This window comes from Hippoglossus stenolepis, chromosome 6 (genome assembly GCF_022539355.2).
Source record: "Hippoglossus stenolepis isolate QCI-W04-F060 chromosome 6, HSTE1.2, whole genome shotgun sequence".
Taxonomy (NCBI): Eukaryota; Metazoa; Chordata; class Actinopteri; order Pleuronectiformes; family Pleuronectidae; genus Hippoglossus; species Hippoglossus stenolepis.
The window spans coordinates 12,935,464-12,949,701 of NC_061488.1; the positions used below are offsets into that span (position 1 = coordinate 12,935,464).

At 43.6% G+C, this 14,238-nt stretch overlaps 2 protein-coding genes across 6 annotated transcripts in view; both read left to right on the forward strand.

The window, feature by feature from the left end:
• The first annotated feature begins 4,522 nt into the window (after positions 1 to 4,522).
• Positions 4,523 to 10,007, forward strand: dhh (desert hedgehog signaling molecule). The gene is made up of 3 exons (XM_035158785.2): positions 4,523 to 5,589; positions 8,313 to 8,574; positions 8,729 to 10,007. The coding sequence occupies exons 1-3, from the start codon at positions 5,281 to 5,283 to the stop codon at positions 9,541 to 9,543; spliced, it is 1,386 nt and encodes a 461-aa protein (XP_035014676.2). The 5' UTR covers positions 4,523 to 5,280; the 3' UTR covers positions 9,544 to 10,007.
• A 3,323-nt stretch (positions 10,008 to 13,330) lies between these two features.
• Positions 13,331 to 14,238, forward strand: part of kmt2d (lysine (K)-specific methyltransferase 2D) — a 29,955-nt gene continuing 29,047 nt past the window's right edge. For 3 of the 5 annotated variants that reach the window (XM_035158315.2, XM_035158314.2, XM_035158317.2), the window contains exon 1: positions 13,331 to 14,150. The gene's annotated coding sequence lies outside the window, so the exon portion shown is untranslated. The remainder of the gene's footprint in view (positions 14,151 to 14,238) is intronic. The other 2 variants (XM_035158318.2, XM_035158319.2) reach the window with 1 other exon arrangement.

Below are 14,238 nucleotides of genomic sequence, written 5' to 3' on the forward strand. Positions count from 1 at the left end.
GCACCACCTACCCACCCACCTCCTTTCTTCCATCCCTCTTCCTTGCCTATTGTTGATTTCCTCATTTCTGAAGGCAGCTCAAGAAACCCCCCCCGGCTCTGATTAATTTCTCCCTCTTGATTTTTGTTTGCATTTCTTGTTTTGTTGGATGTTTTAATTGAGCTTATTTGCTTTAGGTTTTGTTTTGCACTGCGTTTCCTTTGCCAAAAGGAAATGAACTCAAATGTCGTCGCTACATCGCTCGCACATCTGGAGACTGGGTACTCTGTGAGGAAGTGATACATAGGCCACATATACTGTGTGTGTGTGTGTGTGTGTGTGTGTGTGTGTGTGTGTGTGTGTGTGTGTGTGTGTGTGTGTGTGTGTGTGTGTGTGTGTGTGTGTGTGTGTGTGTGTGTGTGTGTGTGTGTGTGTGTGTGTGTGTGTGTGTGTGTGTGTGTGTGTGTGTGTGTGTGTGTGTTGCATTAACCGTCTGTCGGGAAAGAAAAGAGTTTGTGCAGTCGGTTAAGTTTGAACAAACCCAGATTGATGCTGACAGTTTTTGGTTCAGGAATTCAATTCATACTTAACACTCACAATATTGAGTTGAAAAGCATATATAGAACAACACTTAAGCATTTGTGACTGATGCTAAGTGAATATACACCCTTCCTTTAGTAAAATATATAAAAATCTGCCAATCCACAAAGTCCAATCGGCCACTACCAAAACTGAAATGCTCCTTGACCTTAAAGAAACGAGGCTACTGAGAGTCTGTGTGTCCAACCCCTGTGTTATTCTTTGCAGGGTCTGTGCACAATTTGTACTAATGGTGCATTACATTTTTGGGCTCATTTGAGCAAATACAGCCAGATTTGATGATTTTGCTCTATGAAGAACACAAAAAAACCACAATGAACCAACCAACATGGTTTGTACTTATATAACACTTTTCTAGTCTTGATGACCACTCAAAGTGCTTCACAGTACAGTTTTTGACTTTCAACCATTAACTCACACATTCATACAGTGCATTTATGTGCTGCACTTCATCACATCATCCACACACTGATCGTCAGGAGCAATTCTTGGTTCAGTGCCTTGCTCAAGGGCACTGAGGTACACTGAATCAGGCTCAAACCGCTGACACACTGGTCAGTGGATGACCCGCTCTCTCTCCTGAGCCACAGCCCCCCCCAAACATATCACTCTTAACCTTGGATTCTGTTGGAGAAACAATGGTGCAGCACCTCTCCCTGCAGCAAAATATTAAAGGGTTGATAGCAGTGCAATCAAGGTGTCCCAGCAGTCCCATTGGGTAACACGCTCTGTTGGAGTGGTTGTCGGGCATATCAGGGACAAGGCGGGAGACGGGCAGCTTGTAATGGGATGAGATAGGCTATCTTTATTGTCAAAACATAAGAATGAAGGGGGGACAAAGACACAGATTAGCTTTCCTGACAGTCGGCTGTTTGAAGTTCATGCCAAAGTGCATTAGGGGCTGTTATTCCCTCGTTTTACGCTCGCAAATACAGAAACACTCACAGGAAAAGGCGAGACTTGCTCGCTAATCAACTGATAAAGGGCCGTACTGTCCGTTTGCCGCAGCTGCCCGCCATCCTGCCTGCACACTCACGGCACACTTGCTTCACACGGTTGACTGGCACAGGCCTTTGCTTCGCCGGGTCCGGGCGAATGATGTGACACGGACTTATAGGAAGAAACCCGTAATGTCACAATTTAAATCATGTCAATGGAGACCCATTCAAGCATACATAATGTGGTATAGAGAATTTAAATGATAAATAATATTTTGACTCAAAAGAAGGTAAAGCATCACATCTGACGTTTGACCTGCTTGTCAGTGGCCAGGAAGTTCCACCCTATTGAGTCTATTGTCCACTTCAGTGCAGCAACACCTTCGACCTCAGCTCACTGGTGCTCTCTTTCAAAGGCCACATCGCGGCTGAGCAACAACTCCTGGACCCAACGTGTCTATTTTCCCTTTTCACATCACTTCAAGTGGCGGACCTGAAATCAGCACCTGACATGCAGTGTTAGGTGTATCATGTGAGGTATGCTTCCAACGCAGAGTTACACTACACGAGGCCAGAATCCTCCAGTGTGTGCAGCCACCTCAGAATGCACCACCCTGCCTCTTCCTGAGCCGATAACATGGCGGGAGACAGTGAGCTGGGCGGTGCAGCAGTGATGGTCAAAGAGAAAGGACGGGTGATTGTGTCTGTGTTTGGGAGCGGGGAGGGAGGCGGTTAGGTGTCAGTTCCTTGACTTTCCTTTACCCTTCCAGCGGCCTCCATCTAAGGAAGTGGATCCTGCAGAGTGTCTATTCAGCTCCACGAGACAGGACAAACACTTGAGATATCACAGTTGGACTTATTTCAAAATCTCATTTCTATCTCATAATAATTCTTCTGTTAAAAAAGAGCTTGCGATCCTAAATTCATATTTCCCTGCACTTGATTATGAACAGTATTTGCAGAACGTGAGCCGGTTCTGCTTTTCACCCAAAGCTTCACAAGCAAAGTTACATTCACTCACAGGTACAAACGCTATGTGACGACACTTCTCAGGTGTACACACAGTCGTTCATTTGTACAGAACAAAGCAGGGTAGTCTAACTCAGGCAGGAAAGATCTCATTTTCTGTGCTGTGGCTTTGCAGGAAACCAAACCATTCATCCAGCCATGTACTCCCATCCTGAAATGGGGGAGTAAAATGCTAAGAGCCAGAAGGAGGCAGGGGAAGGCAGGGGGACGGGGGCACCAAAATAAAAACTAATAATAATGACTTTATTTCCATTTCCAACCCGCAGATGTTTGCTTCCTTCCTTTCCCTTTCATGTCGGATGGAAATCTCTTCTCTTGTGCGGCTTTGATGAGAAACGTCGGTGTGGGTAATTGAAGATATGAAAGTGTTTGTTGCTTTTTTTTGATTGAGTCATTCCCTGCATTTGTCATGAGGGCTGATATCTCCCATCTGCGTTGCTTTGGCCAGACTTGAGCCGTCCTCCGTGTTTATCATGGGGGCAGGAAGATGCTGCTTCGCCTTGCCACCCCTCCCTACAACATCCTGGGATCTTCGGGAAACTTCCCTAACAAGGATGCCTTTCCACGGTCACTGTGGAGCTCTGTGACCTATCCCTCGTGCCTCTAAGCAAAATTGTAAGTATAGTTTGGATCAGGGAGTCGATGATAAATTCACAGGTCCTTTATGGATAAGGAGAGTCTGTTCTAACAGTGATATATTCGGAAAGCATCTTAAGGATGCAGCCGCAGCAAACCATCAAGATACACACTGACACAAAACTATAAACTCCAGATAGTACTGAGCAGCTCTGTTGTGAGCGCGATAACGTTGCTTTGAAACAAAGTCACTGCGAAGGAACTGGCCGTGATGTATTGAGACCTCAACTGTTCCAGGAAGCTGGAGATAGGATGGCAACACACGACGACCTTTATTCTGTCATTAATTTAAGCTTCCATATGTGATTACACATGTCAGACCCCCGAGACACAAGGATTCCTTCTCTCTTTTGCTCCCTCTTCGGCATTATCTGACACATTTTTACGACTCTCCCAGCTATTGTTCTGAGATGGATAAAAATAATATGTTGATGTGGCCGGAGGGTGTTTCCAGCAGAGGGGTCTCGGGTGCACAGGGTTCAGGGGGGTCAGGCTGGCTCCCCAAACACAGGAAGGCAGCACTGTAAGTCACAGTCAGGGTGTCAAGGCTGGACACGTGTGCTCCCTCTCGGAGACCCTCACCTCAAAATCTGTCTAAAAATAACACAGAGTCCTCACAGTTGACTCGTCCACTCTGATGGGTTGGGATGAGCAAACAGAAGCAATGGTGCAAATATTTTCACCTCTGAAATAGTTTTTACGAATGTAACTATATTATATATGTTCTGCATATACCTCACCCTGAGATCTTCTGATAAGGCCTCGTTAGATATTCCTCGGTCAAGACTGAAGACCGAAGGTGATGGGACGCTTTGCTGTCAGGACGCCGACCCTCTGGAATAGTTTACCTGAAATCATCTCTCAAAATGTACTTTTACAGCCTGGCTTTTGCTTTTATTTATCTTTCTTTTAAAATTCTACTTTGCCTTTACTTTTAATTGATGTTGTATTATCTTATCTGCTGTGTTTGGTTTTAGATTTTATATTACGTCATTGGTTGTCTTTGATGTTGTTTTCTTGTTTTGTTTGTCCTCTTTGAAGCATTTTGTACGGCTGTTTTGAAAGATGCCGTAAATAAAATGACTATTATTATTATTAATAATAATAATAATAATAATAATAATAATATAACTTCAAATGGTCAAAACTATCATGTCTCAAAAAATATTTAAATGTAATGTGAGCAGTTGGGTTGCATTGACCTAACTTTGCAGTCGAAGAGTTGTATTTAGCCTTCTCTTAGACTTTAATGAGGTGGAGAAGGAGGTTGGGGGGGGGGGTCATTGTGTTAACATAAGTAGGCTAATCATACGTCCTTTGTAAGGTTGAATTTTGGAGGCGTGTGCTTGCCGCAGTGGGAGCGCGCAGAGGAAGGGAGGGCAATCTCGTCCGGACACTAATAAGACCCAATGGCTGGTGCAAGGTGGCCAGGAGCGCTGGGACGCGACAGAAGACGGTGGATGAAGGAGAGAAGGAGGGGAAGAAAACAACACAACTCGTTTTTATGGATGAACAGAGAGGATGAGAGCGTCCACAGGAGCGTGCGTGTAGGAACTGCGGGGAGTCAGGGAGGGAGCCGTCGCGCTTCAGACGTGCGCCACTTTGTGTGTCTGGTGAGGGGAAGTGCGTGGAGAGAGAAGCGGTAAGTGAGCAGAGACCCTGAAAGAACACCTGTGCACAGACAGGTTCCTGTGGAGGACGCGTGGAGAGATGATATCAAGTGCGCAGGACTCTGAGTAAAGCAGCTCAAACTTTGGACAGAAACCTGAGAGACATGTTGTGTCCCCTTATTGATGCCAAACTTTAGATTTCAGCCAATCAGATCAGCTTTTGGTCATCAGACCAGTCAACTTAGTCTGTCTTTGTGCTGTGGAGCTCTAGCTATTCTGATCAATGGGTGAAAACTGTCCAAAGAAGTTCTAACAAATTCCAATGTTTAGTAAGTTTTTGTGATTTAAAAATAATATCACCAATACTCCATGATCTGGAATGGACCGAGCTCTGATCCTCATTCACATGCTATCGCACACCTGGACCTGGGCTGTCACTGTAGGCACTGTGAGCCACTGACCCCTGGGAGCCCCAACCCTCCCTCCCAATGAAGCAGTCCTGGTGGGCCCGCCTGGCACGGCCCGGCCTGCTCGCTGCCTGGACCTGTATATGGCTGGTGCAGGGATGTGGACCTGGTCCCGGCTACGGCGTACGCCCCAGGCCCAGGAAGCTCATGGCCATGCACTACAAGCAGTTCTTCCCCAACTTCTCAGAGAACAACCTCGGGGCCAGCGGGAGAGCAGAGGGCAAGATCACACGCAACTCCGAGCGCTTCAATGAACTTGTGTGCAACTACAATCCAGACATTGTCTTCAAGGATGAAGAGAACACCAACGCCGACCGCTTCATGACCAAGGTGAGACCGGTGTGTTGTTGTCAAGTTCAGTTATCTCAGATTTGAAGGATTGAGTTGAAAGGGATGATTTGCTGGATCCGTGAACCCCAGTGATACCTGGTGATTGTTGTGTGGTACGATCAGTGCACAGACTCTTAATGTTGCTCTCATTGTTTCATTTCCCAGATGATCGATAAAAACGCATTTAAAACGAAGGGACAAACATCAGTTTACTCTGCATAAGGAGCATTACCCCCCACAAAAACTAAACCAATAACCTTATTCCCTGTTCGCTGTACACTTCACTGCCTGCCCTTTCCAGGCTCTTAACACACAAACAAATGTTCAACACAGAGTGTGTATGTTTTAACCAAACTTCCCCTCCCTTTTTCTTGAGATAAGAAGATCAGGATGTAATTCAACACTACCCCTTAAGAGACTGAGCTCTCCTCCGGGAACACTTCCTTTTAATCTTTAACCAAAGTCTTTGTTATTGGAAATAAAACTATTCCTATGGCAGGTTCTCAGTGTGCCTGCCGGGGAAAATTACCCAGGCATGTCACTTGCACTTGAGTTCCTGATTGTTTACTCGTGATAGGAACCTGAATTTAAAGATCATGCATAGAAAAGACAATTGGTGGCCAAGAGGATTTAAGGTCTGGTCAGGGAGATGATGGACTTTTTGGACAAAATATCTTGAATGTCACAGGGGTCACTCTGATTCGGATGCTGCGGCTTTCTGTGATTGTTTAGCATTATAAAATCTGTGTTCCTTCCTTTTTCAGAGTGATTTCTTTGTGATGTAAATCTGCGGTTGTATGTGTGTGCCCTTCTGATGCCCAGTATGAGTGTGTGTACGTGTGCATGTGCCCTTCTTTTGCCCAGATGTGAAAGACGCTCTTTGTGCGTCACTTGGAGACTCAGAGGGGTCGCCTATACAAAATTCCCGCTTGCTGAAGTAATGGCACCGTTGGAAAGGCGACTATTGTGATTCTGACAATGAAACGCCTCTCTTCAATGGCATTGCGAGAAAAATGTTCCCAGTTTGTTTTCTGTCTCTCTCGCTTTCTCACTCTCGGTGTCACATTCCCAAGTTCATGCCCATACATTCTTCCCCTCTGGCCTCTGTCTTTAGTCCCAATCTCAACTCTCTCTCTCTAAACTGCTTTCTTCTCACCCTACTTCCCCTCTCTCCATCTCTCCCTCTCTCACTCTCCCATCACTTTCTCTCAAAGCCCTCTTTTTCTAACTCAGCTGCAAGATAAGCTTTACTCAATCGATCACAGGCCACATCACAAGTCACAAGCGAATACACGTCCAGGAGCTGCTGATGAGTGTATCACTTCGGATGCTGACTTTGTCATTTCTCTGCCTGCTATTTTGTGACAATGCTGACACAGTGTGTAATATTACGGCCCACGGGGGGTGTTAAGAGTCACTGTGCGCATTTCTCATCAAAGGTCTCAGGGGTGAAGACGAGAAACTCATGCCTGGAACAATCTGGAGAGTCAGAGAATGGCCTTGATTATTCTGTCACCCTGTCGAAAAAGGCAGAGGAATGTGGCAAACAGGCTACAGTAGCTTTGTTCTTGTTTGAGCAAGGTTGAGATGGACTTAAGCAGAGCGGAGGAGGAACTGTGTGATTATGCCAGAGACGCTGCGGAAGTACTGGCATCATTTGTTTTCGGAGCTGTTATAGTCTGTTTGCTAACTGAGGTGTAGAGGAGAGTCACGTACTGTACAAGCCTCTTGACTTATAGGTGCCATTCCTCCTGTTAATAAATGATTACCAGTGTCTATCACTTCTACTTGAGTTTAGCTGAGTCAGGCCTTCCCGGTACATTGTACGCGCTGCCGACCACGTGAATAAAATTATCTTAACTAACCTGAGGATTATTTTTTCTTCTCAGTTTTAAGTTATAAAACTAAAACATCTAAAGATACAACAAAAAAAACTCACAAAACAGTATTTTTACTCCTGGAATAAACCTGGCTCCCAACTCAAACCTCCTAAATCAACAACCACAACCACACATACCATACATTTAAAAGGCAAAACAATGGACGACTTTAAAAGGACTCAAATACATGTTTATCCAAATGATTGTACATCCCTACATATAAAGGGTGAAAGTCCAGTATTGAATCAGATTATTTCTCTTTTCAAATACCTTGTTGAATCTTGGTTCCACTTTTATAAAAACGTTCTATTCAAGAAGTAAAAGTTCTAACATTTTCCTGATATACTGTATATTTAGTATTAAGGCTAACTGCTATTAACAAAATATCTAATAACAAATTTTTACCAAGTTGGAAGAAGTTATTGGATCCCAACTGTACGCATATGTAGTGTTCTTTAGAATAATTCTTACACTCAACCCGCACCGGATAATTGAGTCGGTGTGTAAATCATATACGAGTGTATAAATCATACAGCCATTATATTGGACTTTTTTTATTGGAAAAATGTAAAGCATATATAAAAACATGTATAGCATAAACGTTTTTGATGAAGATCCCTTTAATTAGATTGAAAACTGTGGCCACGTACACTGGGAGGAATATTTCCTTTGTATTGTCAGAGCTCTCCGGTAAACAAATAGCTGTATGTAATGGAGACATCTTTTCTAACTTACCTCAAATATATTCTCTGTACATTTACTGCACTGTCTTGTTGATCATCCAATTTATGAGGTGAATCTATTCCCAAGTTAAATCCTTCCCTCTTTTTCATTCTGTTCTAGCGATGCAAGGACTGTTTGAACAGGTTGGCTATTGCAGTGATGAACCAGTGGCCAGGGATACACTTACGTGTGACAGAGGCCTGGGACGAAGACGGTCACCATCCTACTGGCTCTCTGCACTATGAGGGCCGGGCTGTGGACATAACCACTGATGACAGAGAGACAGAGAAGTACGGTCTCCTCGCCCAGCTGGCTGTGGAGGCTGGCTTCGACTGGGTCCACTACGAGTCCAAATATCACATCCACTGCTCAGTAAAAGCTGGTAGGTTTTAGGAGAGAGCACTTTCACACAAGATCACGCTGTTAACTGTGTCAAATGTCATCGCATCACTAACTGGTGCATCAGGACATTTAAGAAAAGGAAAAAGGAACATAATTTGCGTTAATCGTGTATTTTTCTGCTGACCTTCCTGCAGATCACTCCGTTGCAGTGGAAAAGGGTGGCTGTTTCCCAGGCTGGGCCCGGGTGACTGTCGCTGGAGGGGGACAGAAGAGCCTGTCATCACTGGCTCCTGGGGACCGAGTCATGGCCCTGTCTGGGACAGGCCAGGTCGTGTTCAGCCAAGTCATCTTGTTTCTGCACCGCGACCAAGAAAGCTGTTCTACTTTTCTGTCTCTGGAGACGGAGGATGGCCACAGACTGGCCCTCACTGCACATCACTTGGTCTTTTTAGCTCCCCACTGCAGACTCGACAGCAGTGAGTACCAGGCTCGGTTCGCTAACAGAGCCAAAACAGGAGACTGTGTTCTCGTCCATACAGCAGAGGGTCGTGTGCGTCCTTCTCGAATCATCTCAGTTTCAGTAGAGGAGAGTATGGGAGTGTATGCGCCCCTGACAGAAGCTGGAACATTGTTCGTTGATGGAGTTCTTGCATCCAACTATGCGCTGTTGGAGCATCACAGACTCGCACACTGGGTGTTTGGTCCTCTGCGCCTCCTCTCCTCATTCAAACAGCTACTATGGGGGGAGACGACCAAAGAACAGCAGACCACTGAGAGTGAAGCAGCTTGCACTAAAACGCCATTTCATACTAGCACTTTTCCCACGAAGGACAAAGCATGTGTTTATGTGATTAAAGATATTGTAAACAAACAAGACAATCTGACTGAACCTCTGGGGATGGAAGACAAGCATCTTTCTGATAGACAGACATCACACGTGCACTGGTATGGTCGATTACTGTACAGTTTTGGATGGATCTTTTTAGACTCCCTCTCATTTCATCCTTAAAAACCTACAAGTTTAGACTTAAAACCAGTCGTACAGCAGCCTTGATACATTTACACTAACACTTCCTGTTCTGTTCTTCAATAAATTAAAAGCATTGGAATGGCTTGCTTGTTCTTTTACTATTTATATTATAATCTATCACATTGAGATGTATATATATATATCTATATATATATATATATAGATATATTTATGTAAAAATGGTGATATCAAAATGATCATAGCACATTTGTATATCAAGTTATTTCCTTTCATGATTTCAGTTATATGTGTAAAAATATACATATATAACTATTATAATGGGATTGGAACAAGTTTTCCATCAATGATAGAATCTTTATTTTTGTACTTTCTGAATCATAATATATAAATGTTTCATTTTATTATAATAATTCCACTACATGCACTGTATGCCGTCACATGTTTTCTTGTCATAAAACAAATTAAAATTTCATTTTATTGAACAACACTCTGCTTTTTCTTCAGATCTGGAAAGAATTTGGTTTGTAAGGATGATTAAACTTTTTATTGTTGAGGGGAAATCCTCGTAGTTGAGTATTATTTGTGTTAACGGTGTTCACTGCCTCTGGAAATCCAGTCTAAGGGGCCGAGCGGTTAATAAAAAGCCAGGACATAATTAATATTCCCCACACTGTGCCACCAACTTGACTTTACCACAGGCACAGACTTAATAGACAACTGAATGCAGTTATCATGTTTCTTTGACTCTCGCAGGAGACAGTTTCATTATATACAGATCAATTAGGGTCACAAGTACTATGTGGTGTATAGTATCTACAAGTTTTTAATTTATTACATCCCATTATATGCTCCATACCTGTACCAGTTTGTACTACCAATTTTGACATGTAATGTCATGTAATCTTTTTTTTTTATTGGGTGAGTGAGGGTCTAACATTAAATATTTCAACATGTCATTTTATCAAATTTTCTTTAGGAAATAACACTTCATGATGAGATGAAATGTGATTTATCAATTGCTCATAAATGTCTATTTTAATTCTGTTTTATGTGAAACATCTTATACAATATTCATAATAATGTGCAGGGCTGTACGCTACACAAGAAGTCCAAGGTAATACACCCCCTAGTGGAGGAATTTATAATTCCTGTGAATTTCTCTCTATCATTTGCTTCATTTCTCCAAAATTGCTGCTTTATATAACAACGTCCAATTTATCAAACTTTGATTTTTTATTTATTATACTTGTTGGTTTTTGGCAACCGTTTGTCTACAATGAGTCATTATCAATTTTTCTTTTATTAAGGAAATCTATTTTACAACACCGACAATGCTGTAAATATATAAATGGAGCCCTCCACACAGTATTATGAATTGCATATTGCACACTCTCTTCTTCCAGTTTATATTCTGTTGTTGTAAACATCTGTGGAGGTATTCTGAGGGATTATCCTTGAGATGCAAGAGGCAGATGGGAAAGCACCCGCTCTACTCACTGGCCAATGGGAGAGGCCCGGCGTCCTAATACCACCCTTTATTTACATCCACTGGCCAATCAGTCACCGTCCTCCAAACAGTGTCAGCCCCCCAAAATCTAATCCAATCTAGCTAAAGCTGAATGGGGAGTTAACTAATCCTGCCAGGGGGAGCAGTAATAACCTGTTTTCAAAATTAAAACCTGCAAACACCCCACGTTCAAGCACAGGACAACTAACACGAGCATAGAACATTTCCATGAATGTAATTTGATTTACCTCACGTACCACACCTGAGGAATTGGGTTCATGTTTTCTGTATGGGAGATATTAGAGCTCGTCAAACCATGTGACTGAAACAATTTGAAGATGTTTCTTCATCATTTAAACACTTACACAACCAACTATTTTATGTCTAAAATCTTGTGAATGACTGTCAAAAACTACAACAAATATAAATCTGGTGTTTTGTTAACTATTTAAAGGGCATTATTTTAAAAAGCAAAGTTGTCTAAATAGCATGGGTTTAACATCTGGTTCTAGTGGAAACATCTGTGCAGTACTTTAGTTTAGTTTGTGTAAACAGCTCATGATAATTATTAAAAGAATCAAGGACGCCCTCACCACAACGTGTTAAAGCCTTAATCTAGATTCTCTGGGTGCATAACATCATAATCAAAACATTCACAACTTGGACAATTCTCGGTTTAGTTGCATGGGCCTTTAAACATTCACCCTGTTGATCAGAATTTGTGGAACATTTTTCTCTTCCCTGAGGTTGTTCATAGACGCCTCTGCATTACCACAGACATTTCCGAGTGCAGGGTCATCTGTGAACCCCCCAAGCAACAGATGCCACCGCCTGAAGAGCGCACACTACAGTATGTTACAGATGAGCTGTCACACATTCTTGTAAAATCACTAGCAACACCTTACCATGTGAGAAAATTAGCAGATGCTCTTCATTACAGTTACTTATCAGCTTTGAGTTATAGCCTCAGTAAGCGGCTTGTAAGAAGAATAAAGGTATACAGAAGCTGATGTGGATTAAAGCTGTGACCCTCATAATGTCTCATAATGGGACAAACTGTTAACCAACTTAATTTTCTGCGAGTTCACAGGATAATACCATTGACAGCCGAGCTGAACTGCATGACCTGCCTCAGGCCTCTGGTTCCCAGTGTGGCTCATGAGACGATGACAAGGGGAGGCCGGTGTCTTCATTTAAGAACAACTATATACGCATACAAGACTATTTACAAGTGCTGATAGTGCAACTCCATAATCTACCCGACAGACAAAAACCACACCCCCGCCAAATTATTTTGGGCTATACAACACTTACAAAACGTGCTTTTCTGAAATGACTTTCTGCCTTGGACATTTTTGTTGTTTCTTTGTTGTATATATGTCCACTGATTGTGTGTTTGTTCTGCTGGCTGTGCAACAAATTGCCCCTCAGGGACAATACATTCACCATGATACCCTGTCTACAACGGTTTTGTTTGGATTACTTTATAGAAAATAAATATTACAGTAGGTCGCTCGGCAGCAGCCCCCTTTTACAACTAACAATTCAGGACTTGAGCAGCTTTGTTGCACCAATCCTTCATGGGTCATCCATGCCTTTGTGATTTTCTCACAGTGATAAGGCAAACAACATAAATCCACCCCCCACAGCATCTGTGTGGTGTTCACCCACAGTTATCATCGGGATTGCTCCTCAACCTTAGCTGAGGTTTCAGATTTGAACTCCCATCACTTGAAGGAATAATTAATAATTAAAAAAATATTCGTAAGGTCATCCAGTCGATATCCACTAATGAACTGTCGGGGCTGTGAAGTGGAGCGATGGGGATCTGCTGCACGGCTGCGCACGCTTTCAACACAGCATTATTTATGGCCCATGATTTTGATTATTCATCTCCGTGTCGTTATGTGGGGGAAATATCTGGGAAACAAGGTAGTGACGAGGCAGCCACAGATACAGGATCAAAACACGTCGAGAGGTTTACTTGTTTGGATCATTATGAGTGAAACTGCAATGGTTCGTTTCAGATCCAGATAAATAAACCGAGGTGGGATAGGAAGTTAAAAACCACGATTACTTAACGAAGGGAATTTGCATCACTAAACTACAACCGGATCGATCTCAACCCCGTCGCCTCTGATCCCATCAAACATAATCATCAAAACGCCTTCATCCGGAGGCACGAGCTGCTTTGCTCTTACAATCATAACAATCTAATGAAAAATGGCTTCCCTGGATCCGAACATCTAATGACCCAATATCTAATATCCACCGTAATCCAGCGGCCCGCGCTCGGCACATTAAACTCTCCCACCGAGTGATCACGGACCACCTCACTCGTCGTTATTCATCTCCGAACCCGAGCTGTCAGCACACATTACCAGAAACAAGCACTGACACACTTCCACCGCTCGTTCGAGTGCATGAATTCAATTTGACGTAGTTCTTATTAGCTATCGATGCTAACGGCAGCTAGCCGCTCGGCGGAACAACCGTGTGAACAGATGCAGCGAAGTGAAGAGACGCCAGTGACCCACACACGGGTCCCACTGGAAAGTTCAGCTGCACCTTTAAGTAAACCAGTGTCCGCCGTCGACTGAAAGTCGCAGAAAAGACATATTTACTGGCGTGTCAAGACAGTGTGGGCCTGTAGTTTAGTTTCAACTATCAGCAGCTTCAAAGACCTCGCGAACGAGATTCCAGAACATATGCTAGCTGCTAATGTTAGCTTATTAAGTCTTTGATGCTACATCCACGAGCAAGGAGCAGTGCAGGCAGTGTTTGGGTTCACTGCCTGAGGCTGGGGAACCATTTTCGGGACTGGCTGAAGGCTCGTCTCTGTGCTTAGCGGCTCCCCCGGCAGTGCACGGCCAATCGACACAAAGCTCGAGCTGCTGGTTAGCAAGCTAGCCGTAGCATTATCCCTTTAGCCGAGGAGCTAGCTAGCATCACCGCACAGCCTGCCTTCCGCCGACGTGCACTTCCCCCACTCTCCCTCCAGCCGGCTAGCCGCAGCGTTAGTCCGGTACATAAAATGAAGCGACCATCAGCATTCGGGGAAGCTGTGTGGCTGTTTGGATTTTGCTGATGTATGAGGAGACGATATTGTTTTTGTGAGGTGAGCTGTTTTATTCATGTCCTCTTCGAACTTCTCGCAACAGACATACCGAAAGACACACCAACCCTGACCTTAGACCGGGTAACGT

Coding starts and splice junctions, on each gene's coding strand:
- dhh (XM_035158785.2), top strand. CDS start 5,281: ATGAAGCAGTCCTGGTGGGCCCGCCTGGCACGGCCCGGCCTGCTCGCT. Junction 5,590..8,312: donor CCGACCGCTTCATGACCAAG/GTGAGACCGGTG, acceptor ATTCTGTTCTAG/CGATGCAAGGACTGTTTGAA. Junction 8,575..8,728: donor CCACTGCTCAGTAAAAGCTG/GTAGGTTTTAGG, acceptor ACCTTCCTGCAG/ATCACTCCGTTGCAGTGGAA.